Raw genomic sequence first — 27011 nt, forward strand, 5'->3', positions numbered from 1 at the left:
AATCCACTCGAGTGCTAGGGAAGATGGTTGCGGCTTACGAAGACATTCCGTTTGGCAGGTTTCATGCCTGGGTGTTTCAGTGGGACCTGCTGGACAAATGGTCCGGGTCTCACCTGCACATGCACCGGAAAATAAGTCTATCTTCCACGACCAGAATTTCTCTCCTGTGGTGGCTGCAAAATTCTCACCTTCTAGAGCAGTGTTTTTTGCAACCACTGTGCCGTGGCACACTAGTGTGCCCTGAGCAGTTTCCAGGTGTGCCGCCATAGAAGCCCAACCAGGCCCGTCAGTGTTTTGCCACTACTGAGGCCCTGGAACGAACAATACTGCTGGGTTGAGTGGTTGCAGAGCCAGTTCTGATTTTGGGCCCGGCCATTGTTGGGCTCTTCTGGCTTTCTCAGATGTGGCTCAGGCGTTACCTATGGAGAAGCTGCGACATGACATCCTAGGACTCGCAACTGCACCATGCATCACCATTATATTTGAGTGTGCCTTGGCAATATTTAAATCTTGTTCCGTGTGCCGCGAGTTGTAAAAGGTTGAAAATCTCTGTTCTAGAGGGACGCAGGTTTGGAATCCAGGATTGGGTCCTGCTGACTACGGATGCAAGTCTCCGAGGCTGGGGAGCAGTCACACGGGAAAGAAGTTTCCAGGGAAAATGGTCAAGCCAGGAAACTTGTCTCCACGTAAACGTTCTGGAGTTAAGAGCCATCTACAATGGCCTTCTGCAAGCGGAACACCTGCTTCGAGGTCTACCTGTCCTGATTCAGTCGGACAACGTAACAGCGGTAGCGTACGTAAACCGCCAGGGCGGAACAAAGAGCAGCGATGGCGGAGGCCACAATAGTTCTCCGCGGGGCGGAAAAGCACGTGAGCGCTCTGTCAGCAGTCTTCCTTCCGGGCGTGGACAACTGGGAAGCAGACTTCCTCAGCAGACACGAGTGGGCTCTTCATCAAGAGGTATTTGCAGAAATGACAAGGCGTTGGGGAATTCCTCAAATAGACATGGTGGCGTCACGCCTCAACAAGAAGCTTCCGAGGTATTGTTCCAGGTCAAGGGACCCCCAAGCTAGTGCAGTGGACGCCCTGGTAACTCCGTGGGTGTTTCAGTCTGTATATGTGTTCCCTCCGCTTCCTCTTATTCCAAAAGTGTTGAGGATCATAAGACGAACAAGGGTTCCGGCAGTACTCGTCGTTCCAGATTGGCCACGAAAGGCCTGGTATCCGGATCTTCAGGAATTGCTCATAGAAGATCCTTGGCCGCTTCCTCTCAGGGAGGACCTGTTACATCAGGGGCCATGCGTATTTCAAGACTTACCACGGCTGCGTTTGACGGCGTGGAGGTTGAACGCCAAATCCTAGCTCGAAAGGGTATTCCTGGGGAAGTCATCCCCACTCTCCTTAAGGCTAGAAAGGAGGTCACGGCGAAGCATTATCACCGTATTTGGAGAAAATATGTGTCGTGGTGTGAAGCCAAGAAAGCTGCGGAGGAGTTTCACCTGGGTCGTTTCCTCCATTTTTTGCAGGCAGGCGTAGATGCAGGCCTGAAGTTGGGTTCCATCAAAGTGCAGATTTCGGCTCTATCTATTTTCTTTCAAAAAGAATTGTCCGTCCTTCGTGAAGTTCAGACTTTCGTGAAGGGAGTGCTGCATATCCATCCTCCGTTTGTGGGATCTTGACGTGGTGTTACAATTTTTTATGTCTCACTGGTTTGAACCTTTGCGAAAGGTTGAGTTGAAATTTCTCACTTGGAAAGTGGTCATGCTGTTAGTCTTGGCATCCGCTAGACGGGTGTCGGAATTGGCGGCTTTGTCTCACAAGAGCCCATATTTGATTTTCCATGTGGATAGAGCGGAATTGAGGACTCGTCAACACTTTCTGCCGAAGGTGGTTTCTTCGTTTCATATAAATCAACCTATTGTGGTGCCTGTGGCTACGGATGCCGTGGCGGTGCCAAAATCTCTCGACGTCGTGAGAGCTTTGAAAATGTGTCACCTGAACGGCTCTTGTTAGGAAAACTGAGGCTCTGTTTGTCCTGTATGCTTCCAACAAGATTGGAAATCCTGCTTCCAAGCAGACTATTGCACGCTGGATTTGTAATACGATCCAGCAGGCTCATTCTACGGCTGGATTGCTGTTGCCGAAGTCAGTGAAGGCCCATTTTACCAGGAAGGTGAGCTCATCTTGGGCGGCTACCCGAGGGGTCTCGGCACTTCAACTTTGCCGAGCAGCTACGTGGTCAGGTTCAAACACTTTTGCTAAGTTCTACATGTTTGATATCCTGGCTGATGAGGACCTCATGTTTGCTCAGTCGGTGCTGCAGAGTCGAACGCACTCTCCCGCCCGGTCTGGAGCTTTGGTATAGACCCCATGGTCCTTTTGGAGTCCCCAACATCCTCTAGGACGTAAGAGAAAATAGGATTTTAATACCTACCGGTAAATCCTTTTCTCCTAGTCCGTAGAGGATGCTGGGCGCCCATCCCAGTGCGGACTGTTACTTGCAGTTGTATTGTTGGTAGTTTTTTTCGGTTACACGAAGGTTGTGGATCGGTTATGTTCAGCTTGTTGCTGTTTTTCGTTCATACTGTTCTCTGGTTTTCCTGGTAATCCAGTTGTACGGTGTGTTGTGGTGTGAGCTGGTATGTATCTCACCCTTAATTTAACAAAAATCCTTTTCCTCGAAATGTTCGTCTCCCTGGGCACAGTTCCTATAACGGAGGTCTGGAGGAGGGGCATAGAGGGAGGAGCCAGTTCACACCCATTCAAAGTCTTATAGTGTGCCCATGTCTCCTGCGGATCCCATCTATACCCCATGGTCCTTTTGGAGTCCCCAGCATCCTCTACAGACTAGGAGAAAAGGATTTACCGGTAGGTATTAAAATCCTATTTTTTTTAGGGCCTTAACTTTTGAAAGGTCGTTGTAGTAAACTAGCTTAGTTTGAGGAGGTAAGCGTAATTGTAGTCAGTAGCCATTCAAGCTTTGTACATGGATTAACAACAAATGGGCAAACAAGAAGTGCAGATGTCACAGAGGAAGTCAGGGAGTGGTGCGTGTACTCTACATAGAGCATTGCAAATACCCAGGCACTAGTGACACAGATTCAGTTACTCTTCTGATGAGTAAAATTCCCAAAGCTATTCCATTAGAGATACGCTATCAACCTGCGAGCCTCCTGAAGCGGCAGTTAATGCAGATTTCTGCTTGTGTCGCCGGAGGCTACTGCCTAGGATATGCTTGCCGGTTGATTTATTATTATGTACATATGGGGGGTTATGTTCTAGGTTCATTTAAATTCAAAGCTGTGATTTTTATAACTAATTGCTTCTTTAAATTTAGTGCTGAATTTGTTGAAAACACGCTGGTTCCTAAAAACTGGAGCCTATTACTTAACACCTTTATGATTTGGTTAATGCAGTATTAGATGCTCACACTGAGGACCTGTAACGGTTAAAGGTCATCTGCAGAACAAAACAAAAAAATCTTAAGAAATTGTGGGTTTCTTGTGTTTAGATTTTTTTGTGCTCTTACTACTGCGAACATTCTATTTTGAATGTAGAACATATTACTTAGACCCATTTTAAAATACATATTTATTATGCATTTTGTTTTTGATACTAAACAGAGTTGTGACCGTATTAAACAATCTGCCTCTGGAACAAAGCGGCGTGTGTTCATTGTAGAGACCATGGGTGGATACTGTGGCTATCTGGCTACAGTGACAGGAATAGCTGTTGGTGCAGATGCTGCTTACGTGTTTGAGGATCAGTTTAACATTCATGATCTGAAGGTGAGGTTTAACTGTAAAAAAATAAATAAATAAAAATCCTTGAAGCTTGAATCCTTATTATTAAATAATGTTATAGAATACAAAGATTGGCCTAGTCAAATCAGATCCTGGATATACTGTAGCAGGATCTTGTACGTAATTTTTGGATCAAGCATTAATACTTTTAGGTACTGTACTTTGATTACCTCCCTCCTGTAATTTGTTTAGCAATGAATTATACAGTATTACACTTCACTTCAGAAGTTGTGTTGGCAGCAGGATGCTATGTTAGAAATTTGTGGCAATAGTCTTCCCCTATTAAACATTTTAAGATATTTTGTTTTTGAGAGTTTATGTACTATAGCATACCTCCCAACATGACCCTCTCCAGGAGGGACAGAATGCTCTGCTCCTGGACTTCCCTCTTAATGTATGAGTGCCATCACCTGTGCTGAAACACCTTTCTTATCCATTAACCTGTTCAAAACAGGTCATGGCAATCATAAATTAAGAGAGAAGTCCAGAAGCAGAGCATTGTGTCCCTCCTGGAGAGGGTCATGTTGGGAGGTATGACTATAGTGATGCACAAAACAGGAAGAATAATGCACAAAAAAACAACAAATAACTTGATTTTAGGAGCATAATTATTATCTTAAAATACTTTATCTTCATAATACTTTATAACTTCATTATATTATGTTTTCAGTCAAATGTAGAGCACTTGACGGAAAAAATGAAAACAGATATTCAAAGAGGACTTGTACTGAGGTATGAAAATAATTTTAAAGGGCTTGTCTGGTGTTTATTTTTCCATATGTATTATTGCTTCGTCTGTGATTATCTAAATTTAAGAACTTTTCAGAAATGTCATAGCTGAAGGCAAAATAACATACACGAAGAAGTGCAATGTCATAAATATGATGTCCTTGCACTTTCTCATAGGAGATGTTACATGGGAGGGTTGCTGTGTGGGGGAGGGGGTTGTAATCAGAAAGGACATGTGTTTGTAGACTTATTTACTCAGTATAGCATAGGACGCCAGGCCTATTCGGACGCTGCAGTGACTAGTATATGAAGTGGCTAATTATCAAGTGGCAGCTCAAAACAACAGCAGTGTTATACCTGTGTTAAACCGAAGGAAAACAGAAGGCAAACAAACTTACAAATTAACAAAAGGACTGCATTACAACCAAAAAACTCTGGAACTTTATGTGGCCTCTCCTCGCCTCAAACATGAGAACACCAAGACCAGGCTTACCACCTCTCTGGCTGAGAACATCAAGTCTGCCCCTGGGCCTAACCATCAAGAAGAACAGGGAACTGTGGGGGCACAGCACCAGGACCAGGCTCAGCAGGGACATCCCCATTGCTTCTGAGTATGCCCCCCACATTCTCCTACCCACCCGTACTAAGATCTGATCAAAATGTTATCCCAATCCTACTTCTGCCACTAGTTACCTGCTATTGTCTTTTTTTTTTTTTCTCTTCATTGCTCGCTTCCACCCCACCATTTGTTTTTCCTGTAATGTTTACCTCCACTGATTGCACACCTTTCCTTTATGCCCTACATACAGGGTACATCATACTACTACATAAGCATCAGTCTTCCCATATATGAACTTGGCCCTTTTATGGCTCACCTCCCACAGTGTAACCTTCAAAGTGCGCCCAACATGGCTGCCCCATATTGTACACTTGTGGATGGGATGAAAAATACATAGGCCTGATGGTTTTGATGGAACCCTACTCTGAACTGTAGGACTCTGAAATCACCCCCATTTTGTGTCATCTCTTCTAGGGGTAGACTATTCCACCCTGGGTAATCCTACGCTGAGCGCCCAAGATGGCTGCCATACCTGGTACCTTGTGAGGGTGGAATACACAACCCTTGGAAGTTATTACCCAAAATGCCTACACCAATCCTGCATTATGCTTTCTGTGTGCTTAAGGTTTTCTTTTATGTCTGTGTTGCTTGTCTATTGTTGTATTACTCAAATCCTCTGTATCATGTGCATTGTTTTTGATATCTGTAAAGCGCCTTGAGTCCTGTTGGAGAAAGAGCGCTATATAAATAAAATTATTATTATTATTACATCTAACCTCAATACACCATGCACCGCGAGATGCCTGGAGCAAGCGAGACGGCAGTTCCTAATCAGCTCTGCTAACGCTGGGCGTCTTTTTTTTGCCGAAAATGTATCTTATTGTATTGCTATGAGGTGTATTCAATTCATGTCGGATCCTTTCCGACGGAAAGGATCCGACATGTGAGTATTCAATGCTCAGCCAAACCCGACAAGTTTGGCCCGTTCTTTTTTTAAAGTCGGATTGACATTGTTGGAAACGGGGCTGAAACCTGTCTGGTTGGGCCACGCTTCCGACAATACACGTGGATCAGCGACTTACGGCGCCGATCCGCGCACTTAACGTCAGGTTTATGACAAGTCAGATTTCCAGACTTATTGGAAAAAGGGGGGCAGCATTGAATAGGTCTGAATCCCTTCCGACCTAAAACAGTCGGAAACTGCCATCTTTCTAACAAGACGGCAGTTTCCGACTTCAGTTGAATACCCCATTATGTGTCTTATTTGCATCGCTCAGTTTATGCTGATTAAAATGATACAGTATGTGGCATGCCTATATTCTGTGTGCGGCAGTGGCTGTATCTGAATATGAAATGCTAAGCTACAGTGTTTTCCTAAATGGGTCCCTGATGTGCCAACTGATTTAGGAGCTCTATCTGCAGCTGGCAGGGTTGTGCTTTGCTGTCTGCGCTAGTGGCTGCGGCAGGACCCTTGAGGACACTCTCTACCTCACCTCAGGTTATGTTGGCCGGCACTGCTTTGTCCCACCGGCTCACTTCTGGGCACCATTCTGTCAGCCTTCTGCTGTGACGCAGGCTAAGGCCACAGTGAGGTCTGTAAAGGATCCTTGGCTCAGATCCAGGTGTGCTGATTAAGCCCCGGCCCATGGCGCCTCTGCTGGTGGGTGTTTCATACCACAGTTGGCGCTATAATGCTAGTGCAGACAGGTGGTTAGCACCTCCCCCAACATTTCTGCAGACGGGCTCCCTCTTACTGGCATCATTTTGCATACATACATACTAAAGGGTGATTGTTGTTGTTAATCCTTGTTTCTCTTACATCCTAGAGGATGCTGGGGTCCACATTAGTACCATGAGGTATAGATGGGTCCACTAGGAGCCATTGGTACTTTAAAAGTTCGAGAGTGTGGGCTGGCTCCTCCCTCTATGCCCCTCCTACCAGACTCAGTTTAGAAAATGTGCTCGGAGGAGACGGTCACAGCTAGGGGAGCTCCTAGAGCATGGGTGGCCAACCAGTCAGAGGCAAAGAGCCAGAAAAGATCCATAGGCAAGGGCAAGAGCCACTATCATGCGCGCAGCGAAGGCGCGCGCACAAAAATGGGGGTGTGGCCCAGTTGTCAAAAAAGCCATGCCCCATTTTTTTGCACACACCTTTCGGTATGACGTTTGTAGGGGTGTGACCTTGTGTCACAACCCTGTTTAGTCATGTTGTACAGTGCCACATACATATAAAAATGCCAAAAAATGGGTGCCACCACAGTACCAGATAATATATGCTCCCAGTGGCAGATGCACATAACCCCACAGTGCCAGATACATATATGACCCCAGTGCCAGATACATATATGACCCCAGTGCCAGGTACATATATGCCCCCACAGTGCAAGATACATATATGCCCCACAGTGCAAGATACATATATGCCCCAGAGTGCAAGATACATATATGACCCACAGTGCAAGATACATGTATGCCCCCACAGTGCCAGATACATGTATGCCCCCACAGTGCCAGATACATGTATGCCCCCACAGTGCCAGATACATGTGTACCCCCACAGTGCCAGATACATGTGTACCCCCACAGTGCCAGATACATGTGTACCCCCACAGTGCCAGATACATGTGTACCCCCACAGTGCCAGATACATGTGTACCCCCACAGTGCCAGATACATGTGTACCCCCACAGTGCCAGATACATGTATGCCCCCACAGTGCCAGATACATGTATGCCCCCACAGTGCCAGATACATGTATGCCCCCACAGTGCCAGATACTCATGTCCCCACAGTGCCAGATATATATATGCCCCACAGTTCCAGATACACATGTCCCCACAGTGCCAGATATGCCCCAGTGCAGAAACACATGCCACCACAGTGTCAGATATGCCCCTGGTGCAGATATACATGTCCCCACAGTGCCTCCCACATTGCCAGATATGCCCCCAGTGCAGATACACATGCCCCCACAGTGCCTCCCATAGTGCCAGATATGCTCCCAGTGCAGATACACATGCCCACACAGTGCCAGATATGCCCATACAGTGCCAGATATGCCCCAGTGCAGATACACATGCCCACACAGTGCCAGATATGCCCCCAGTGCAGATACACATGCCCACACAGTGCCAGATATGCCCCCAGTGCAGATACACATGCCCACACAGTGCCAGAATTTGCCACACAGTGCCAGATATGCCCCAGTGCAGATACACATGCCCCCACAGTACCTCACACAGTGCCAGATACACATGTCCCCACACAGTGCCAGATATGCCCCAGTGTATATAGATACACATGCCCCCACAGTGCGTCATATGCCCCCAGTGCAGATACACATGCCCCCAGTGCTAATACACATGCCCACACAGTGCCAGATACACATGTCCCCACAGTGCCAGATACATATATGCCCCACAGTGCCAGATACACATGTCCCCACAGTGCCAGATATGCCCCAGTGCAGAAACACATGCCACCACAGTGTCGGATATGCCCCCGGTGCAGATACATATGTCCCCACAGTGCCTCCCACAGCTCCAGATATGCCCCCAGTGCAGATACACATGCCCCCCCAGTACCAGATATGCCCACACAGTGCCAGATATGCCCCCAGTGCAGATACACATGCCCCCACAGTGCCAGATATGCCCCCAGTGCAGATACACATGCCCCCACAGTGCTAGATATGCCCCCAGTGCAGATACACATGCCCCCACAGTGCCAGATATGCCCCCAGTGCAGATACACATGCCCACACAGTGCCAGATATGCCCCAGTGCAGATACACATGCCCACACAGTGCCAGATATGCCCCCAGTGCAGATACACATGCCCACACAGTGCCAGAATTACACACACAGTGCCAGAATTACCCACACAGTGCCAGATATGCTCCAGTGCAGATAGATACACATGCCCCCACAGTGCCTCATATGCTCCCAGTGCAGATACACATGACCCACAGTGCCTCCCACAGTGCCAGATAATCCCCCAGTGCTCAAACACATGCCCACACAATGCCTACAACAGTGCCAGATATGCCCCTAGTGCTGATACACATGCCCCCACAGTGCCTCCCACAGTGTCAGACATGCCCCCAGTGCTGATACACATGCCCCCACACTGCCTCACACCCCCCTCCAAAAAAAAAAAAAAGGTGCTGCTTACCGCGCTGCTGCTGTGAGGGGAAGGAGAGCGCAGCATGCGCCTCTCCTACCCCTCAGTCTCCGGCGGTGGTGTCTATCTTCAAGTCGGCACCGGCCCGTGAGCCAATCAGGAGCCTTAGCTGCCGGTCTGCAAGCTCTGATTGGCTCACAGGCCAACGACGAATTTTAGATAGACCCCGTCGCTGGAGACCTGCTGTGAGTGCGCTGTGTCGGGCAGCGGTGGCCGGGAGCGGATTGAGCCGCATGCGGAGGATGAAAGAGCCGCATGCGGCTCGAGAGCCGCGGGTTGGCCACCGCTGTCCTAGAGCTTCTTTCGTTTTTATTATTTTCTAGAGTTAGTTTAGGCACAGGGAGGCTGCTGGCAACAGCCTCACTGCTTCGTGGGACTAAGGGTTGGAGTAGTGTCTTCCCTGAGGGGTCTGAGCCATCTCCGCTGACAGGACACTGAGCTCCTGAGGGTGCTGATCGTTAGCCGCCCCAGGCGACCGCTCACTCCTGCAGCATGCCGCCACCCCCTTACAGAGCCAGAAGACTTCAGTGGCGAGTTAATCACCGGCCCCCCTGGCAAGCAGGGAGCCGTTGTGAAGATGGCAGCATCAGGGTTGGGAGTGCAGTACTAATTGTGTTCCGGGGCTCAGCGGTACATAGTGCTGCTCTGTGAGGGGCGCCCTAAGCCAGTGCCTACACCCTACACTGGTCGGCAAGCCTGTCAGGGACCCTGGATCACTGACAGCAGACATTCCTCAGGCCAGTATAAACAACTGATGAGCGGGAAGCAGCGCCATGTTCAGGGGCGGAGCTTCTCAGAGCGGACCCAGCAGCGTTCAGCGCCATTTTCCTGCCTTCAGCTCCTATTCCACAGACGCTGACAGGGAGAGCTGTCCCTCCAAGCAACTCCAGCTATCCTGTGCGGTACCAGTGGGTTGTAGAAGGGGGAATGAAGGCTGTGTAAAGTCTGTGTAGTCTATTAAGGTGCACAGATAGCGCTGGCAGTTTTATTAGTTCTACCTCAGAAAGCCCTGTGTGTGGGTTGGTTCCAATACTTGGGGGGGAAGCTGTGGCTGACAATTCCCTGTGGGTGGGTGTGTGGGTGGGTGTTTAATATCTCCCATAGCCATGTTTAGGGACTCTGTGTCATATTCTGCAGAAGATTTTTCCTCTCAGGAGGAATCCATTCCATGTACACAGGAATGTAATGCCTTGTCTCAGCTCCCTATTGTTGAGCCTGAGTGGTTAACTTCTATCAAAGGAATGATCCCTCGGATATCTACTAGGGTAGCTAATACTGAGACTGAAACTCGGGTGTTAAAGAAATCTATGGCAGTGTGGTCAGGCTCTGTTCCTATTCCTGTAAAATCCCCTAACATGTTCCCACAGAAACGTGCACTTGCCCAAATTATGCAAGATGACACGGATACCGACTCTGATACTGCAGACGGTGATGGGGACGGGCGGCATCCCTTGCAAAGGGGGTGCAGCTCATGATTGAGGCCATTAGAGATGTGTTAAATATTACTGACACGCCACCTAAGCAGGTTGAGGAGGCTTACTTCACTGACGATAAGAAAGCCTCGCTAACCTTTAGAATTAAACGCTATTTCTCTAACGTCCTAGTGGATGCTAGGGACTCCGTAAGAACCATGGGGATAGACTGGCTCCGCAGGAGACATGGGCACTTTAAGAAAGAATTTAGGTTCTGGTGTGCACTGGCTCCTCCCTCTATGCCCCTCCTCCAGACCTCAGTTTGATACTGTGCCCAGACAAGCTGTGTGCTTTTCAGTGAGCTCTCCTGAGTTTGCAGAGAGAAAGTATTTTGTTAGGTTTTTTATTTTCAGGGAGCTCTGCTGGCAACAGACTCCCTGCATCGTGGGACTGAGGGGAGAGAAGCAGCCCTACTCTCTGAAGCTAGGTCCTGCTTCTTAGGCTACTGGACACCATTAGCTCCAGAGGGATCGTACGCATGATCTCACCCTCGCCGTCCGATCCCAGAGCCGCGCCGCCGTCCCCCTCGTAGAGCCGGAAGACAGAAGCCGGGTGAGTATGGGAAGCAAAGAAGACTTCACAGGCGGCAGAAGACTCCGTTCTTCACTGAGGTAACGCACAGCACTGCAGCTGTGCGCCATTGCTCCCACACACCTCACATACTCCGGTCACTGTAAGGGTGCAGGGCGCAGGGGGGGGTGCGCCCTGGGCAGCATTTGGGACCTCTTTTGGTAAAAGTTAAACATATATACAGCTGGGCACTGTATATATGTATGAGCCCCCGCCAAAAACTGCATATTTAAGCGGGACAGAAGCCCGCCGCCGAGGGGGCGGAGCTTCTTCCTCAGCACTCACCAGCGCCATTTTTTCTCCACAGCTACGCTGAGAGGAAGCTCCCCAGGCTCTCCCCTGTAGATACACGGTAGAGGAGGGTAAAAAGAGAGGGGGGGGCACATAATTAGGCGCAAAAGACACTATATAAACAGCAGCTACTGGGTTAACATTAAGTTACTGTGTTATTCCTGGGTTTATAGCGCTGGGGTGTGTGCTGGCATACTCTCTCTCTGTCTCTCCTAAGGGCCTTGTGGGGGAACTGTCTTCAAAAAGGGCATTCCCTGTGTGTGTGGTGTGTCGGTATGCTTGTGTCGACATGTCTGATGAGGAAGGCTATGTGGAAGCAGAGCGGGAGCAAGTGAATGTGGTGTCTCCGCCGACGGCGCCGACACCTGATTGGATGGATATGTGGAAGGTTTTAAATGATGATGTTAATTCCTTGCATAAAAGGTTAGAAAAAGCTGAAGCCTCAGGACAGTCAGGGTCCCAACCCGTGCCTGATCCTATGTCGCAGAGGCCGTCAGGGTCTCAGAAGCGCCCACTATCCCAAATTGTTGACACAGATACCGACATGGATTCTGACTCCAGTGTCGATTACGATGATGCAAAGTTACAGCCAAAATTGTCTAAATCCATCCGTTATATGATTATAGCAATTAAGGATGTGTTGCACATCACAGAAGAAACACCAGTCTCTGACAAGAGGGTACATATGTATGGGGAAAAGAAGCCGGAGGTAACCTTTCCCCCCTCACACGAACTAAATGAGTTATGTGAAAAGGCTTGGGAATCTCCAGATAAAAAAAACTGCAGATTTCCAAAAGGATTCTTATGGTGTATCCTTTCCCGCCAACGGACAGGTTACGCTGGGAATCCTCCCCTAAGGTGGACAAAGCTTTAACACGCTTATCCAAGAAGGTAGCCCTGCCATCACAGGATACGGCTACCCTCAAAGATGCTGCGGATCGCAAACAGGAGGTTACCCTGAAGTACATTTATACACATTCAGGTACGTTACTGAGGCCGGCGATCGCGTCGGCCTGGGTGTGTAGTGCTGTAGCAGCATGGACGGATACCGTGTCTGAGGAAATTGATACCTTAGACAAGGATACTATATTGTTGACCTTGGGGTATATTAAAGACGCTGTCCTATATATGAGAGATGCTCAAAGAGACATTAGTCTACTGGGTTCTAGAATAAATGCTATGTCAATTTCTGCCAGAAGGGTCCTGTGGACTCGGCAATGGACAGGTGATGCCGACTCAAAAAGGCATATGGAGGTTTTACCTTACAAGGGCGAGGAATTGTTTGGGGAGGGTCTCTCGGACCTGGTCTCCACAGCTTCTGCTGGAAAGTCAAATTTTTTGCCATATGTTCCCTCACAGCCTAAGAGAGCACCGCATTATCAAATGCAGTCCTTTCGATCACAGAAAAACAAGAAAGTCCGAGGTGCGTCCCAGAGGCAGGGGCAGAGGAAAGAAGTTGCACAACACAGCTAGTTCCCAGGAACAGAAGTCCTCCCCGGCCTCTACAAAATCCACCGCATGACTCTGGGGCTCCACAAGCGGAGCTAGGCCCGGTGGGGGCACGTCTTCGAAATTTCAGCCACAAGTGGGTTCACTCCCAGTTGGATCCCTGGGCAATAGAGATTGTGTCTCAGGGATACAAGCTGGAATTCGAGGAGATGCCCCCTACCGATACCTCAAATCGGCCCTGCCAGCTTCCCCCCACGAGAGGGAAATAGTGTTAACTGCAATTCACAAATTGTATCTTCAACAGGTGGTGGTCAAGGTTCCCCTCCTTCAACAAGGAAGGGGTTATTATTCGACCATGTTTGTAGTCCTGAAACCGGACAGTTCGGTCAGACCCATATTGAATTTAAAATCCCTGAACATATACCTGAAAAGGTTCAAGTTCAAGATGGAATCACTGAGAGCGGTCATCGCAAGCCTGGAAGGGGGGGATTTTATGGTGTCTCTGGACATAAAGGATGCATACCTTCATGTCCCCATTTATCCACCTCATCAGGCGTACCTCAGATTTGTGGTACAGGATTGTCATTACCAATTTCAGACGTTGCCGTTTGGTCTCTCCACGGCACCGAGAATATTTACCAAGGTAATGGCGGAAATGATGGTACTCCTGCGAAAGCAAGGAGTCACAATTATCTCATACTTGTACGATCTCCTCATAAAAGCGAGATCAAGAGAGCAGTTGCTGATCAGCGTAGCACTTTCTCTGGAAGTGTTACGGCAACACAGCTGGATTCTAAATATTCCAAAGTCACAGTTGGTTCCTACGACTCGTCTGCCTTTCCTGGGCATGATTCTAGACACAGACCAGAAAAGGGTTTATCTCCCGATGGAGAAAGCTCAGGAACTCATGACACTGGTCAGGAACCTATTAAAACCAAAACAGGTGTCAGTGCATCACTGCACTCGTGTCCTTGGAAAGATGGTAGCCTCATATGAGGCCATTCCCTTCGGCAGGTTCCATGCGAGGACTTTTCAATGGGACTTACTGGACAAGTGGTCCGGATCACATCTTCAGATGCATCGGTAAATCCCCCTATCCCCCAGGGCCAGGGTGTCACTCCTGTGGTGGCTACAGAGCGCTCACCTTCTCGAGGGCCGCAGATTCGGCATTCAGGACTGGGTCCTGGTGACCACGGACGCAAGCCTCCGAAGGTTGGGGTGCAGTCACACAGGGAAGAAATTTCCAAGGTCTGTGGTCAAGTCAAGAGACTTGCCTTCACATCAACATCCTGGAACTAAGGGCCATATACAACGCCCTACGTCAAGCGGAGACCCTGCTTCGCGACCAACCTTTTATGATTCAGTCAGACAACATCACCACAGTGGCTCATGTAAACCGCCAAGGCGGCACAAGGAGCAGAGTGGCGATGGCGAAAGCCACCAAGATTCTTCGCTGAGCGGAGAATCACGTAAGCGCACTGTCAGCAGTGTTCATCCCGGGAGTGGACAACTGGGAAGCAGACTTCCTTAGCAGACACGACCTCCACCCGGGAGAGTGGGGACTTCATCAGGAAGTCTTCGCACAGATTACAAGCCGGTGGGAACTGCCACAGGTGGACATGATGGCATCCCGCCTCAACAAAAAGCTACAGCGGTATTGTGTCAGGTCAAGAGACCCTCAGGCGATAGCTGTAGACGCCCTGGTGACACCGTGGGTGTTCCAGTCGGTCTATGTATTTCCTCCTCTTCCTCTCATACCCAAGGTGCTGAGGATAATAAGAAAAAGAGGAGTGAGAACAATACTCATTGTTCCGGATTGGCCACGAAGGACTGGTATCCAGATCTGCAAGAAATGCTCACAGAGGACCCGTGGCCTCTTCCTCTAAGACAGGACTTGTTGCAACAGGGGCCCTGTCTGTTCCAAGACTTACCGTGGCTGTGTTTGACGGCATGGCGGTTGAACACCGGATCCTAGCAGAGAAAGGCATTCCGGATTAGGTAATTCCTACGCTGATAAAGGCTAGGAAGGACCGTGACAGCTCAACATTATCACCGTATATGGCGACAATATGTTGCTTGGTTTGAGGCCAGGAATGCTCCTACGGAGGAATTCCAGCTGGGCCGTTTCCTTCACTTCCTACAGTCCGGAGTGAATTTGGGCTTAAAATTGGGTTCCATTAAGGTCCAGATTTTGGCCCTATCCATTTTCTTTCAAAAAGAGTTGGCTTCTCTACCTGAAGTTCAGACGTTTGTGAAGGGAGTGCTGCATATTCTGCCCCCTTTTGTGCCTCCAGTGGCACCTTGGGATCTTAACGTGGTGTTGAGTTTCCTGAAATCCCACTGGTTTGAACCACTCAAAACGGTGGAGTTGAAATATCTCACGTGGAAGGTGGTCATGCTATTAGCCTTGGCTTCGGCTAGGCGTGTGTCAGAGTTGGCGGCTTTGTCACATAAAAGCCCCTATCTGGTTTTCCATGCGGATAGAGCAGAATTGCGGACCCGTCCACAATTTCTGCCGAAAGTGGTTTCATCCTTTCATATAAACCAACCTATTGTGGTGCCTGTGGCTACTACGGACTTGGAGGATTCCGAGTTACTTGATGTGGTCAGGGCTTTGAAGGTTTATGTAGCCAGAACGGCTAGGGTCAGGAAAACAGAGTCTTTGTTTATCCTGTATGCTTCCAACAAGCTTGGTGCTCCTGCTTCAAAGCAAACTATTGCTCGCTGGATCTGTATCACGATTCAGCAGGCTCATTCTGCGGCTGGATTGCCGCTGCCAAAATCAGTTAAAGCCCATTCCACTAGGAAGGTGGGCTCTTCTTGGGCGGCTGCCCGAGGGGTCTCGGCATTACAGCTTTGCCGAGCGGCTACTTGGTCAGGTTCAAACACTTTTGCAAAGTTCTACAAGTTTGATACCCAGGCTGAGGAGGACCTTGTGTTTGCTCAATCGGTGCTGCAGAGTCATCCGCACTCTCCCGCCCGTTTTGGAGCTTTGGTATAATCCCCATAGTCCTTACGGAGTCCCCAGCATCCACTAGGACGTTAGAGAAAATAAGATTTTACTTACCGGTAAATCTATTTCTCGTAGTCCGTAGTGGATGCTGGGCGCCCGTCCCAAGTGCGGACTTCTTCTGCAATACTTGTATATAGTTATTGCTTCAATAAGGGTTACGTTATGGTTGCATCAGGGTTGGACCTGAGGCTCTGTTATTTGTCATACTGTTAACTGGTTATCACATGTTATACGGTGTGATTGGTGTGGCTGGTATGAATCTTGCCCTGGATTACCAAAATCCTTTCCTTGTACTGTCAGCTCTTCTGGGCACAGTTTCTCTGAGGTCTGGAGGAGGGGCATAGAGGGAGGAGCCAGTGCACACCAGAACCTAAATTCTTTTTTAAAGTGCCCATGTCTCCTGCGGAGCCCGTCTATCCCCATGGTCCTTACGGAGTCCCCAGCATCCACTACGGACTACGAGAAATAGATTTACCGGTAAGTAAAATCTTATTATTTGAAAAATCCTGGGAAATCCCGGAGAAAAAATTCCAGATCCCGAAGAAGGTTCTAGTTGCTTTTCCCTTCCCTGAGGGGGAAAGGAAAAAATGCGAAAACCCACCCATTGTTGACGCATCTGTCTCCAGACTGTCAAAAAAAGGATGTTTTACCTGTCCCTGGATCTACCGCGTTAAAAGAACCGGCTGATCATAAGATTGACACTACGCTCAAATCCATTTACACTGCTTCAGGAGTGACGTTTAGGCACACTATTGCCATGGATTTCTAAAGCCATAGTAAAGTGGTCAGGCACATTACTGGATGATTTGGATACAATGGATAGAAGTGACATTGAATTGTTTTTACATAACATACAGGATTCTGCGGGGTTCATGGTGAAATCCATGAAGGACCTGGGTACGCTGACTGCGCGGATATCTTCCATGTCGGTATCAGCTCGCAGGGGACTCTGGCTACGCCAAAGGTCTGCAGATGCAGAGTCCAGGAGGAGTGTGGAGAACCTACCCTACACAGGTCGGGCTCTATTTGGGGAAGCTTTGGATACGTGGATTTCCATGGCAACTGTGGGTAAGTCACCTTTCCTTCCCTCTGCTACGCCTACTGCACAGAAACAATTTTCTTCAGCTGCTTTGCAGTCCTTTCGGACTGCTAAGGCAAGGAAGTCCAAGCCTCCTACTACCTTCTTTAGAGGTGGTTGGGCGAAATCCAAAAACCTGCTCCCTCAGGCTCCCAGGACCAGAAACCTGCCTCTGGTACATCAAAATCCTCGGCATGACGGTGGACCGCACAGCCTGGAGGAAGGGTTGGTGGGCGCGAGACTCAGGCGTTTCAGCCACGTCTGGGTGTTGTCCAGCCTGGATCCCTGGGTGCAGGATATTGTGTCCCAGGGGTACAGACTTGGAGTTTCAAGAACTCCCGCCCCACCGATTTTTCAAACCAGGCTTGCCAGCCTTGCTGACAGACAGGGCTATCCTACAGGAAGCCATTCTAAAATTGGAAAAGTGACAGGTTATTGTTCCAGTTCCACCTCATATGCAAAACAAGAGTTGTTATTTGAACCTTTTGCTGGTACCGAAACCGGATGGTTCGGTCAGACCAATTTTGAACTTGAAATCGCTGAACCCTTATCTGAAGGTGTTCAAGTTCAAAATGGAGTCTCTCAGGGCTGTAATCTCCGGTCTGGAGGAGGTAAAGTTTCTGGTATCCCTGGATATCAAGAATGCGTACCTCCACATTCCGATTTGGCTGCCACATCAGGCTTATCTCAGGTTTGCACTGTTGGATAGTCACTATCAATTTCAGGCACTGCCATTCGGCCTTTCCACAGCACCGAGGGTGTTCAAGAAGGTGATAGCAGAGATGATGGTTCTCCTCCGCAGACAGGAGGTGAACATAATCCCATACCTGGATGATCTGCTGATAAATGCATCGTCCGGGGAGACGTTATTGCAGTCCATTGTTCTCACAACTCATCTGGTCAGGGAACACGGTTGGATCCTGAACCTCCCAAAATCACATTTGGAACCGACAAGGAGATTGTCTTTTCTGGGGATGATCCTCGACATGGAAGTGCAGAGGGTATTTCTACCAGAGGAGAAAGCGTTGGTGATTCAAACAATGGTCCGGGACGTCCTGATGCCAACCCGGGTATCGGTTCATCAGTGCATTCGCCTTCTGGGGAAGATGGTTGCCTCTTACGAGGCTCTACAGCAGGCATTCCCAACCACAGTCCTCAAGGCACACTAACAGTGTAGGTTTTAGTGATATCCAGGCTTCAGCACAGGTGACTTAATTAGTAGCTCAGTTATTTTGATTTAACTATCTGTGCTGCAGCCTGGATATCACTAAAACCTGCACTGTTGGTGTGCCTTGAGGACCGTGGTTGGGAATGCCTGCTCTACAGTACGGAAGGTTTCATGCTCGGTCCTTCCAGCTAAATCTCCTGGACAAGTGGTCGGGATCTCATCTACACATGCACCAGAGGATATGTCTCTCGCCGAAAGCAAGGATTTCACTCCTATGGTGGTTTCAATTACCTCACCTTCTGAAGGGCCGCAGGTTCGGGATTCAGGACTGGATCCTCCTAACCACGGATTCAAGTCTCCGGGGCTGGGCCACGGTCACTCAGGGGGTAAACCTTCCATAGAAGGTGGTCAAGCCTGGAATCCAGTCTTCCAATTAAACATTCTGGAACTAAGAGCCGTCTACAACGGTCTTCTCCAAGCAGCTCATCTTCTGCGAGATCGAGCCATTCAAGTGCAGTCGGACAATGTAACGATGGTGGCCTATATAAACCGACTGGGCGGAACAAAGAGCAGAGCTGCAATGTCAGAGGTAACAAGAATCATCCTCTGGGCAGAAAAACACGCGTTCGCGTTGTCAGCAATCTTCATTCCGGGAGTAGACAACTGGGAAGCGGACTTCCTCAGCAGACACGATCTCCATCCAGGAGAGTGGGGCCTCCATCCGGAGGTGTTTACGGAGGTGACAGATCTTTGGGGTGTACATCAAGTAGACATGATGGCCTCCCGTCTCAACAAGAAGTTTCTGAGGTACTTTTCCAGGTCGAGAGACCCACAAGCAGTGGCGGTGGACGCCTGGTGACTGTGTATTTTCCAGTCAGTATACCCGTTTCCTCCACTTCCACTCATTCCAAGAGTTCTAAAACTCATAAGGAGAACCAGAGTTCAGGCAATCCTCATTGCTCCGGACTGGCCAAGAAGGGCTTGGTACGCGGATCTTCTGGGTCTTCTGCAGGAAGATCCGAGGTCTCTTCCTCTTCGGGAGGACCTACTGCAACAGGGGCCGTTCGCTTATCAAGACTTACCGCGGCTACGTTTGACGGCTTAGAAGTTGGACGCCAGATATTAGCTCGGAAGTGCATTCCGAATAAGGTGATCCCTACCCTGATACAGGCTAGGAAAAGAGTAACGTCTAAACATTACCATTGCATTTGGAAAAAGTATGTCTCTTGGTGTGAATCCAAGAAGTTTCCTACAGTGGAGTTACAGCTGGGACGGTTTTTCCTCTTCCTGCAAGCAGGTGTGGATATGGGCCTGAGGTTGGGATCCGTGAAGGTCCAGATTTTGGCCTTATCCATTTTCTTCTAGAAACAACTGGCTTCCCTCCCTGAGGTTCAGACTTTCTTGAAAGGGGTTCTGCACATCCAGCCTGCCTTTGTGCCGCCTACGGCACCCTGGGATCTTAACGTGGTGTTACAGTTCCTCCAATCAGATTGGTTTGAGCCTCTGCCGGAGGTTGAGCTCAAGTTTCTCACATGGAAGGCTGTCACTTTGTTGGCCTTAGCTTCTGCTCGACGTGTCGGAGTTGGGGGCTTTGTCTAGTAAGAGCCCCTACTTGATCTTCCATGAAGATAGAGCTGAGCTTAGGACACGTCAGCAGTTCCTTCCAAAGGTTGTGTCGGCTTTTCATATCGAACAACCTACTGTGGTGCCAGTGGCGACTGACTCCTCAAGTACATCAAGGTCCTTGGATGTTGTGAGGGCTTTGAAGATCTATGTGAAGAGGACTGCTCGTAACAGAAAATCAGACTCTGTTTGTCCTGTATGATCCCAAGAAAATTGTGTGTCCTGCTTCTACGCAGTCGATCTCTCGCTGGATCAGGTTCACTATCCAGCATGCGTATTCTGTGGCAGGATTGCAGTGTCCAAAATCTGTTAAGGCCCACTTTACTCGTAAGGTGGGTTCTTCCTGGGCAGCTGCCCGGGGTGTCTCGGCTTTACAGCTTTGCAGAGCGGCTACTTGGTCTGGGTCGAACATGTTTGCTAAGTTCTACAAGTTCAATACGTTGGCCTCTGAGGACCTAAAGTTTGGTCAATCAGTTCTGCAGGAGCCTCCGTGCTCCCCCTCCCGTTCTGGGAGCACAGGTACATCCCCATGGTACTAATGTGGACCCCAGCATCCTCTAGGAGATAAGAGAAAATAGGATTTTAATTCCCTATTGGTAAATCCTTTTCTCGTAGTCCGTAGAGGATGTTGGGCACCCGCCAAGCACTTTGTTATCCTTCAGTGGTTACTTGATTCAGTACGGCTTTGTTCTTAGTTAAGTACTGTGTTGTTACTTGGTTAAGTACTACTTTTCAGCTGTTGCTGAGTTTCAAGCTAGTTACTGTAACTTGGTTTGCCTTGTTGTGTGAGTTGGTGTGAATCTCGCCACTATCTGTGTATTATCCTTCTCTCAAAGTTGTCCGTCTCCTCGGGCACAATTTCTAGTCTGAGTCTGGTAGGAGGGGCATAGAGGGAGGAGCCAGCCCACACTCTCAAACTCTTAAAGTGCCAATGGCTCCTAGTGGACCCATCTATACCCCATGGTACTAATGTGGACCCCAGCATCCTCTATGGACTATGAGAAAAGGATTTACCGGTAGGTAATTAAAATCCTATTTTTCCTTGCCTTGATACTATGTCAGGAAATCCAGACAAAGCTTTCAAAAGCAAGACTGGTTCTGCTGTTTATTTTCTTATGGACACAGTGTGCCAAGAACTTACCAAAATGCTGCACAGAGCAAGGTGCTCTCTGCTCAGCTTGTACTGTGGCGCCTATTGATCACCCGTCTGTGATGCTGCAGTGGGCCAGGTCTTTGGCAGACACTATAGCCGAGTTAGGTCTTTCTCAGGCTATGGAAGTTTCAGGGGCAGGTCTCAGTGATAGCCCTACCTCTGTGTCTGCTGATGGGCATGTGTCTGTCTGAAATGGTAGCTTCCTTAAATTGAATGGTTGTGTCCTGAGGGTCTACCACCTTAAGCGGAGACCTGTGCCTCCTCTCTCATTTACTTGTGATGACCCAGATTCTGGTGCTTCTCAGGAAGATGGTGAAATAGATCCTGACTGGGAGGATACTTTAGGATGGGAGAAAGATTCCTGTACAGGTTCTGGGGTCAGGCTTTTAATTGATGCTGTTCGTCAAACACTACAACTGCAGTACCTGAACCAGGCTTCACTTCTCTTCAAATGGAAAAAGAAACAAACTGCTGTTTTTCTGCATTTTTCTCATTTTGGAGACGTGTTAAAGGAAGCATGGCTGAAACCTGATGCAAAAGTTCAGGTTCCCAGAAAACTCAAATAGCTTTATCCTTTCACTGATGAACACACAAAATTATGAGAGGTTCCACCAAAAGTGGACGCACCCATCATGAGATTGGCAAAGGTGACTGTCATTCTTTCTGTGCAGTCTGTTACCTTAAATAATTCCGTGGATAGAATTAGTGAGGTGGTTCTCAAATCAGTATTTACTCTGGCAAGGGTATCCCTACATCCTATCCTGGCCGCCCTGGCTGTGACAGGCAGACACTCCTTATGGTTGGAAGTGGTTAAATCCCTATCTTCACTTGAAAAAATTTGAGATGGAGTCAGTCCGCTCCATCATCAACGGTATAGAAGCAGGTGAATTTTTAGTTTCCATAGACGTCAAAGACACCCACCTCCATGTTCCATTCTGGAAGGCACACCATCAAATTCTGCGCTTCGCGATTGGACCCTGGCATTATTAATTTCAAGCCCTTCCCTTTGGTCTGTCCACGGCTCCCAAAGTCTTCACAAAGATAATCGCTCACATGGTTGCCTTGCTCTGAAAACAAGAGGTCAACATCATCTCATATTTGGACAATTTGTTGTCTGACATACTTCTTCGGACACTTCTACAGCTGACCCTGTAAATCCTTCAGAAGGCTGGTGAACTTTCCCATATCCAGATTCCTTCCTTACTAGAGGACGCTGTTTCTGGGCCTTGTCTTTGACACCATGTATCAGAGAGTAATGTTTCCCTGAACAAGGTGCAGGATCTCCAGTCCAGAGTGCGAAGTCTCCTCCAGCTTCCATGGGTGTTCGTGCTCCGGTGTATACAGCTACTCGCAAGATGGTGGCAATTTTTGAGGAAGTTCCATTTTCCCAGTTCCATGCCCGGACCCTTCAATCTCAGATTCTGTCTTGTCTGTCCCAGACAGACTTGCAATTAGACAGACAACTGTTCCGTCTGTCTGTTCAAACACTACATGCACCACACTCTGAATCTGACCAGCGGGGCTCCATTCTCCATGTGGACGAGGAATGTTGTCACCACAGACGAAAGTCTGAGGCTGGGGCTCTGTTTTTCAACATCGTACTTTCAGGGACTGTGGTATGACATGAAGACTATCAAAATTCTCGAACTTTGGGCCCTCCGCAACACCTTGATGCAAGCCCAAGACTTTTTACAAGGTCATCCAGTTGGAACAACGCAACCGCGGTGGCCTATATAAAGAAACAAGGCGGCAATTGCAGTAGGTGATCCATGATAGAGGTATCTCACATCCTTTGGTGGGTGGAACTTTGTGTTCTGGGAATATCCGCCATATTCTTTCCTGTTTAAACAATTTGGAAACAGCCTTCCTAAATCTTCACACTGTTTATCCCTGGGAATGGCAAGTCAACCAGGAGGTATTTCTGAGACTGGTCTCCATGTACTGTAAGTCTCGCCCGACATCGACCTCATTGCATCTCGTCTCAACAAGAAACTTCCCCATACGGTGCTCACTCCATTGATCCTCATGCAGCTCTCATGGACACCATGACAGCTCCTTGGCAGTTTCATCTGGGATACTTGTTTCTGCATCTGTCCTTGAATCCGCGAGTTCTTCTACGTATTCTACGAGAGGCTCTTCCAGTCATCCTAATCTCTCCGGATTGGCCGTGTTGACACTGTTATGCCCTGCTTCGGAGAATGGTGGCTGAGACTCCTTACCGTCTGCCTCTTTAGCCAGATCTCCTCTCCTCCTTCAAGGTCCGTGGCATCACTGCGATTTGTCTCACCTGGCTTTGAAGGCTTGGCTCTTGAAACCAGCATCTTAAGGGCAAAAGGTTTGCCTCGGTTATTATTCCGGACTATGCTTCAGGCTCACAAGCCAGCAACATCAAGTATTTATCACCGTATCTCTTGGTGCGAACATTAAAAACTTCAATCGAAAGGTTTTTGTCTTTCGTGCCTCTTGTCCTTTCTCCAGCATGGTTTGTCAAAAGGGCTTTGTCTTTCTTCTCTTAAGGGACAGGTCTCTGCTCTATCTCTCTCCTTTTCCAGAGTAAGTTAGCCGAAATTCCAGACATTCAGTGTTTCCTTCAACATCCTCGTTACGTACCTCCTGTCCCTTTTTGGGACTTAAATTTGATCCTGACGGCAATTGAAAAGCTTCCTTTTTTCGCTCTGTAGTCCGTTGACTTGCATTTCCTTACATTAAAGGTGGTGTTCCTCTTGTCAATTGCGTCCGCTCGGCGGGTCTCTGAGTTACTGCCTTGTCTTGCAAACCCCTTTGATCATTTTTCATTTGCATAGGGTGGTCTTGCAGACAAAATTTTATTTTCTACCTAAGGTCGTGTCCGCATTCCATCTAAACAAGACCTTGTTCTTCCCGCATTTTCGCTAGCCCCTTCTTCTCCAGATTCATCGTCTCTGGCCTTATTGGATGTTGTCCGTACCTTTAAAGATTTATTTGTCTCGTATGGCTCCTCTACAGCGTATAGATAATCTTTTGGTGCTTTTACAGTGCCTTGTGAAAGTATTCACCACCCTTGGCTTTTTACCTATTTTGTTACATTACAACCTGTAATTTAATTTGTTTTTGTATCTGAATTTTATGTGATAGATCTGCACAAAATAGTCTAAGTTGGTGAAGTGAAATGAGATAAATTTATATTAAAAAAATCATTTTTATAAATAAAAATTTGAAAATTGGCATGTGCATATGTATTCACCCCCTTTGCTATGAAGCTCCTCAAAAGTTCTGGTGCAACCAATTACCTTCAGAAGTCACATAATTAGTGGAAAAATTAAGTCTACCTGTGTGCATTCTGAGTGTCACATGATCTGTCAGTATAAACACACCTTTTCTGAAAGGCCCTAGAGGCTGCAACACCACTAAGCAAGAGGCATCACACCATGAAGACCAAGGATCTCTCCAAACAAGTTAGGGACAAAGTTGTTGAGAAGTACAAGCAGAGCTGGATTAAGGCTTCGGGGGGCCTGGGGTACATAAGACAGGGGGGCCCTAAAATTTAGTTTCCAGGGAGGAGACTGAGCCGTGCCGGGGGCAGTGCGGCGCGAACAGGGGCAGGAGGGCATGTCGGGGGCGTAATCACGGCAGCTGCGCTGTCATGAGGCTTTACTAATTTCTAGAATGAAGCAGAAATTGCGAAGTGATCGCAATTTTTGCTTCATAAAGGGGGGAGGCGGTGGTCAGCATGCTAGGAAAAGGATTCCAAATTCTGCTAATTAGCATAATTTGCAATCTTTACTGAATGAGGCCCTTAATATGCTTTCCATATGATGAATACAAACAGGATTAATGAAGTAATTTGGGTGGTGATGCAAGTAACATTGATTTTTCTATAATAATTATTCAAGTGCCCTCAACTAACTTTTATATATATATATATATATATATATACCAACAAATATAAAACCACAGCACTCACCACCCCAGAAGCGGGGTGCAGTGTCCGCACTCACCACTCATAGGGTGGGGTGCATGTAGCCCATGGCCACCTACTTAAAAATATACAAACAGAAAGTTCAGCACCCACCAAAGCAAGCTCACTTATTTTCACAACATCAATAAATAAATGATGGGGGTTTAGTTAGTGAATTGGCCAATGCACGGAAGCCTGCAAACCGCTCGCCAAGGTACCCCATCTTCTTGCAGGTCCTACACTATCAGAGTCTCAAAAATGAAAACCTAGCAACTGTATTACACATAATATAACTGCAAATATGCCCACTTGGTTTACTGTGTATCTGCCAAATACTCCATGGCTTTTAAAGGTACACTAGTCACCTGACACTGGCTGATATTTGCAGTTATATTATGTGTGATACAGTTGCTAGGTTTTAATTTTTGAGACTCTGTGATAGTGTAGGACCTGCATGAAGATGGGGTACCTTGGCGAGCGGTTTGCAGGCTTCTTTGCATTGGCCAATTCACTAACTAAACCCCCATCATTTATTTATTGATGTTGTGAAAATAAGTGAGCTTGCTTTGGTGAGTGCTGAACTTTCTGTTTGTATATTTTTAAGTAGGTGGCCATGGGCTACGTGCACCCCACCCTATGAGTGGTGAGTGCAGACACTGCACCCCGCTTCTGGGGTGGTAAGTGCTGTGGTTTTATATTTGTTGGTATATTGTAGGGTTAATCTTTGGTTAACTCATATTAACTGTGGCCACAAGCTTTGTTCATGCACCCCTATGCAAGCCCAATTATCTTAAACCTGAGTCAGCTGTTCTTTATTAATTAATCAGCTAGTGTCAGGTGACTAGTGCACCTTTAAAAGCCATGGAGTATTTGGCAGATACACAGTAAACCAAGTGGGCATATTTGCAGTTATATTATGTGTGATATAGTTGCTAGGTTTTAATTTTTGAGACTCTGATAGTGTAGGACCTGCATGAAGATGGGGTACCTTGGCAAGCGGTTTGCAGGCTTCCGTGCTTTGGAAAATTCACTAACTAAACCCCCATCATTTATTTATTGATGTTGTGAAAATAAGTGAGCTTGCCTTGGTGAGTGCTAAACTTTCTGTTTATTTATATATATATATATATATATATATATATATATATATATATATATAGTACATACATAGGAATGGATGGCCTGGCACTCCAATAAAGGAGCAAATGCCACTGATGCCTTTTGTAATTAGTACAACAGGAAGAAAACAGTGGTACAAAAAAATGAAAACCATTGAACTATTTGAACAAAACGATCAGAAAGCCGCTGTTTTCTTCCTGTGTGTGTGTGTATGTATATATATATATATATATATATATATATATATATATATATGTGTGTGTGTATATATATATATATATATATATATATACCCTGTACATAATAATAAATAATACAGCCAGCCTTACGTTTTTGAGAAATTTGCTCCTGGTAGGCTGCACAGATAATATACAATACAACTGTATAGGAGAGCTGGCTGCCTCCATGCGATGTGTGCTCCTTCTTCACTTTAGCCTGTGCGCTCAGCCAATGACTGAGCCGTGGGCTGCTGCTCCTCAGATAATTGGACAGCTGAGCCGTCGCTCAGCTGTCCTTCCCTCTGTCTCCCTGTACCAGCCTTTTGTTGCACTGCAGACTGCAGTGGGGAGACTCCCGGGAGCCACCAAGGACAGCAATCGATTAGCTGCCCTGCGTGTGACGCCGCCACGCCGGCTCCTGGGAGCGGGGACCAGGAGCACAGTGCAATACGGCTGATCGGACCAGAGATCCGATCAATGGTGGCGGGGGGGCCCTTTTAAAAAAGGGGGCCCGGGGTACTTATCCCTGGGACCCCACTCTTAATCCGGCTCTGAGTACAAGTCATGGTTGGGTTCTAACAAAATATCCAAATCTTTGATGATCCTCTGGAGCACCATCAAATCCATCATCTTCAAATGGAAAGAAC

General features: G+C 47.7%; 1 protein-coding gene across 1 annotated transcript in view; it reads left to right on the forward strand.

Annotated features, from left to right (window-relative positions):
- PFKL (phosphofructokinase, liver type) overlaps positions 1 to 27011 on the forward strand; it is an 800878-nt gene that overhangs the window by 651953 nt on the left and 121914 nt on the right. Inside the window, exons 17-18 of the mRNA XM_063934129.1 lie at positions 3624 to 3788; positions 4474 to 4535. Of these exons, the coding sequence (XP_063790199.1) occupies positions 3624 to 3788; positions 4474 to 4535 (227 nt within the window). The remainder of the gene's footprint in view (positions 1 to 3623; positions 3789 to 4473; positions 4536 to 27011) is intronic.

The sequence above is a fragment of the Pseudophryne corroboree genome, chromosome 7 (assembly GCF_028390025.1).
Source record: "Pseudophryne corroboree isolate aPseCor3 chromosome 7, aPseCor3.hap2, whole genome shotgun sequence".
NCBI classification, from domain to species: domain Eukaryota; kingdom Metazoa; phylum Chordata; class Amphibia; order Anura; family Myobatrachidae; genus Pseudophryne; species Pseudophryne corroboree.